Source organism: Haliotis rubra, unplaced genomic scaffold, assembly GCF_003918875.1.
Source record: "Haliotis rubra isolate DU_JTF1 unplaced genomic scaffold, ASM391887v1 Scf893, whole genome shotgun sequence".
In the NCBI taxonomy this organism is placed as follows: Eukaryota; Metazoa; Mollusca; class Gastropoda; order Lepetellida; family Haliotidae; genus Haliotis; species Haliotis rubra.
This window is the reverse complement of record NW_025767627.1, coordinates 134402-140000: the sequence shown is the minus strand read 5'-3', so window position 1 is coordinate 140000 and position 5599 is coordinate 134402. Positions and strand designations below refer to the sequence as shown.

General features: G+C 40.8%; 1 protein-coding gene across 2 annotated transcripts in view; it reads right to left on the bottom strand.

Annotated features, from left to right (window-relative positions):
- The window catches only part of LOC124263669, a 20988-nt gene extending 16048 nt beyond the window's left edge, over nucleotides 1-4940 (bottom strand). For both annotated transcript variants that reach the window (XM_046698325.1, XM_046698326.1), the window contains exons 1-3: nucleotides 4820-4940; nucleotides 2772-2839; nucleotides 158-463 (exon numbers count right to left, since the gene is read on the bottom strand). In XM_046698325.1, coding sequence (XP_046554281.1) covers nucleotides 158-463; nucleotides 2772-2826 — 361 coding nt within the window. In that variant the 5' untranslated portion in view covers nucleotides 2827-2839; nucleotides 4820-4940. The remainder of the gene's footprint in view (nucleotides 1-157; nucleotides 464-2771; nucleotides 2840-4819) is intronic.
- Between the last annotated feature and the right edge of the window lie 659 nt (nucleotides 4941-5599).

Below are 5599 nucleotides of genomic sequence, written 5' to 3'. Positions count from 1 at the left end.
CGTGTACACCTGGCTGTTCCTCTCTTTGCAGTCCTCCCTCGTAACAAAAAGTGAACTGTGTCAAAATGTTCATGATAGTTTGTTAAACAACTTTATTATCTTTAGGACATATATTCTGCAAAAACTCACCGACTAAAATAGCAACAATCATACGTACCTAGTTCTCCACACTGACAGTAGGAGGTAGGCGGGGCACTGCCATCCAGACACGCCCACCTCCCCACATCCCTGGATGAGAACTTCTCTACCTCTAGCACTTGTCTCTCCCCTGTATCCACCACCAGTTGGTATCCTGCCACTCCCTGACACTCCCCACCGGCAGGGGGACAGGCCATCACCTCCTCACCCCCCGGGCTCCTCCAGGTGATCCCATGTGAGACGGAGCCAGTAATGTCGCAGGTGATATTGTAGCGCTGGCCGACACAACCATGCTTGTCACACGACGTTCGTGTAGTGGCTCCATCTACAACACAACAGCTTATAAGATCTTTTTGTTTGTTGTCTTGGGGACTGATCATGTGATCTTACGGAAGGACGACCATGGATCAAGTGATATGAACGGACCATGGATCATGTGATATTATGGAAGGACGACCATGGATCATGTGATCATGTGGATATGATCTACCATGGATCATGGATATTATGGAAGGACGTGATATTATGGAAGGATGACCATGGATCATGTGATATTACGGAAGGACGACCATGGATCATGTGATATGAACGGACCATGGATCATGTGATATTATGGAAGGACGACCATGGATCATGTGACACAATGGAAGGACGACCATGGATCATGTGATATTATGGAAGGACGACCATGGATCATGTGATATGGATATGGATCATGTGATATTATGGAAGGACAACCATGGATCATGGATCATGTGATATGGATCATGTGATATTATGGAAGGACCATGGATCATGTGATATTATGGAAGGACAACCATGGAAGGACGACTACATGGATCATATGATATGATGGATCATGTGATATTATGGAAGGACGACCATGGATCATGTGACACAATGGAAGGACTATTATGGATATTATGTGGATCATGTGATATTATGGATGGATCATGTGATATTATGGAAGGACAACCATGGATCATGTGATATTATGGAAGGACGACCATGGATCATGTGATATTATGGAAGGACAACCATGGATCATGTGATATTACGGAAGGACGACCATGGATCATGTGATATGAACGGACCATGGATCATGTGATATTATGGAAGGACGACCATGGATCATGTGATATTATGGAAGGACGACCATGGATCATGTGATATTATGGAAGGACGACCATGGATCATGTGATATTATGGAAGGATGACCATGGATCATGTGATATTACGGAAGGACAACCATGGATCATGTGATATGAACGGACCATGGATCATGTGATATTATGGAAGGACAACCATGGATCATGTGATATTATGGAAGGATGACCATGGATTATGTGATATGAACGGACCATGGATCATGTGATATTATGGAAGGAAGACCATGGATCATGTGATATTATGGAAGGATGACCATGGATCATGTGATATTATGGAAGGACGACCATGGATCATGTGATATTATGGAAGGACAACCATGGATCATGTGATATTACGGAAGGGATCATGTGATATGAACGGGACCATGGATCATGTGATATTATGGAAGGACGCGACCATGGATCATGTGATATTATGGAAGGACGACCATGGATCATGTGATATTATGGAAGGATATTACCATGGATCATGTGATATTATGGAAGGACAACCATGGATCATGTGATATTACGGAAGGACGACCATGGATCATGTGATATTATGGAAGGACCCATGGATCATGTGATATTATGGAAGGATGGATCATGTGACCATGGATCATGTGATATTATGGAAGGACGACCATATTATGGAAGGACGACCATGGATCATGTGGATCATGTGATATTATGGAAGGACCATGGATCATGTGATATTATGGAAGGCAGCCATGGATCATGTGATATTATGGAAGGCAGCCATGGATCATGTGATATTATGGAAGGACAACCATGGATCATGTGATATTATGGAAGGCAGCCATGGATCATGTGATATTATGGAAGGACATGGATCATGTGATATTATGGAAGGACCATGGATCATGTGATATTATGGAAGGCAGCCATGGATCATGTGATATTATGGAAGGCAGCCATGGATCATGTGATATTATGGAAGGCAGCCATGGATCATGTGATATTATGGAAGGCAGCCATGGATCATGTGATATTATGGAAGGCAGCCATGGATCATGTGATATTATGGAAGGCAGACCATGGATCATGTGATATGGAAGGACAACCATGGATCATGTGATATTATGGAAGGAAAACCATGGATCATGTGATATTATGGAATGACGACCATGGATCATGTGATATTACGGAAGGACGACCATGGATCATGTGATATTATGGAAGGACACATCTCGCTTTTCGCTCTGTTCCTTTAGTTGCCACTGGGCCCTTGTAACAAACTAGGAAAACGCACAAATAAATGATGACAGTTTCTTAAACAACTTTTTTATTTTAGTGACAAAACTTATGCAAGTTTTTTCTAGAGTTGGTCTGTTTTTATTGCAGTCCACGTTGGTTGATTCTTTTATGTCTATTTGTTTTTGTGTTAGATTGCAATTCATCGGTATCATTTTGTCTCAAACGGACTGTAAATGGGGCAGTTGTGTAGTTGTCATGGCAACTAACCTGTGAAAGCGACCCCTGCCAGGAGGAGAGCCGCTGCATACATTTCCATCATCATCAGCAGGGACCATCTGTAAAACAAGAGCAGGAATAATAATAAAAAAATAATCTATTACTCAGGGTGACCCTGAATTAAATGTAATTCAGGGTCACCCTGAGTAATAGATTATTTTTCCGAAATAAAATTAGAGAAAAATAACTCAGCCATACATAAAAGTTACTTTAAATGTTTCACTTCAACATAGCACAGGATTTACACAGGACTGACACAGGACTGACACAGGATTGCAAAGCAACTGCTCTTGGCAGGCATTACTAATAAAATAAATGTTAGTTGTACAAACTGGAATTTCTTTATAAATTTTTGTTTTCTTACACTCTGTGATATTTTAACATTTAACATTTATAACAAATAATCTCTTAAGATGACTGTGCCAATCGTCACTACTTATACTATTCTCAGTGAAATTACAATTTGTAAAATGTTTAAAAACTTCCTGGGTTTATCGATTGAATTTTCCAATAACTTTAGCCTTTTATTTTTGTTATACACTTGTTTCCGAAGACAGACATTATTATACCTATTTCTAGCACAGTTGTAATCTTGTAAGAATTGTTGATATTTAAGAGATCTGAACTTATTTAAAGCCCTACATCTTTCCATTGATCAACAGCATGAGCATCGATCTACTGGATACGATGACGTGTTTTATCTAAGTCAGCAGGGCTGACCACCCAATCCCAATACATATCCCAACACAAGCTGAATTCGACATTCTGGTGATTTCGACGATTGCATTGCTCGCGATATATCGGGGGAGTACGTGTGCAATCGGAGTACACAAACAGTTTCACTGGTAGGGTGGGTGCCCAGTCGCTGTCGTGAGAAGTTTTATTGACAATGGAAATCGGGAAGTAAAGTTATATAAAAAGCAAACAAATGTCAATATTATTTACCCGAGATTGTTAAAACCACTTCCGATGCAAAATCAGTTGCCTTTATAACAAAATATAGCAAGCGAAAATTCAGTACGATCAGTCGTCTGCTGGTGACAGGCAATATATAAATAGGAAGCCACATGATCACAACACTTCCCTGCAGCACGGAGCAAAAAGTATGGCTCATCGTCGAAAACCTATACAAAATACCCAGATGTTACGAGCGGCCACTGTTTCGCCGATATGATATCATCAACGCTGTTTTTGTAGGAAACACTTGATATTTTTGTGTGAAATAAATGAATATATCCTTTATCACTCCAGGTTAATAAAATAAAAACTTTAAATGATATTACAGATAAAAATTACGTTTTTGTCTCACATCATCGAAAACCCCTGACACCGGGATAGTTGATGGGGAAAACTGACTGTTTTGAATAAATTAATCTTTATCATTAACTGTTACAATGTTTTCGGTATTACCCTGATGGTATAAACAGTTCCCTTGCTTGTGTCTTGTCATGTACTAATCACGTGCAAACCACCGAGATAAGACCGATACCCACACAGTCTGTTACCATGGTTACGCGACAGCCACACCCATTGACGCCGCTAAAATCGAACGGGGTCCAGATCTAGCGCGACACCGGCATCACGGAGACGGTCAGCTCTGACAACGTTCTTGAGACGTGAACCACGGCGACCATATGGCTAGGCTCGTCTGTCAATCACTACTAGTGCCATTACTACACGCTGCAATACGTACTACAGTACTTCGGGCTCTGATCAGCTTACAATGTCAACAGGAGCGGCAGATTTTACGAATGCTTCTCCGTCTGTCAACACTTTCAATGAAAAATGCTTGATGATAAAACATAGAAACCAGGGTATATCAAAAGCAGTAGCAACAGGCAACTGAAATCCCGAGTGATAAATTCGCCGTCAAATATCTCCTGGAAACACCACAAGCAATGTCTACAGCATATAAGGACGTAAATGTGATGCACGGAGCGTTGGTATATAGCGGGGGGGGGCACGCAGAGGTCCCCAAAACCATGGCTACACGGCGAGTGGGAAGATAACATAATTATTTACAAATTACTTATACCCACCTGATCAATACATAGTCGTCCGATGTCGCTAAACAGTCAAGAATCAAAGGTTACCGTGAGATCTCCTCGCGAACTTTGGGGCCCAACATCTGGGTCACATCTGGGAAATGCTCCGTACACTGCAACCGGTGTAGGGGTTATTGGCGCCCTGTAGAATTACCTCCCCTTAACGCGGCAGAGAATCCCGGCGTTTCAGCCGTATTTTCAGTGCTTTCGGACGGGCGATAATCTGACTGGGGTTAACCTGACGGGCGTTAACCTCTTTGGCCATGTGGACAGAGTGTCCGATATCGAATCAGTATATTCATGGTTCAAATCCAACGTATCTACGAGGTCCGGCAAAAAGACAGTAAACATTGTTGTACGTATTTTGCTGTTCTTAGAAAGCAGTTGGGACAAAGATGCAATACAACCATTCCACCCAACAGGTGACAGTTTCAATCATGATTCAGTATCAACATGTATATTTTATAATTACCCTTTTCGGGCAATGATTTGTTGGTTGAACGTTTTTAATGCTCTCTATCAATGAAATTCTAAACGCTTTCCAAAAAATAACCTTTATAATTTGATAAAGCAAGCATTTATCATTTCTAAAACGAAAACAACATTGAAATTACCATGTACTTTAATTAGGATAATTGCCTTTATTATATAGGTAGTAATTTTCCTGTACCACGATTGGTCAAAATACCGTCACATGATTGACTACAAAACACGATAATGACTTGAGTTTTCTGATAAATTACGATATTGACTTGGGTTACTAAAAATAGACAA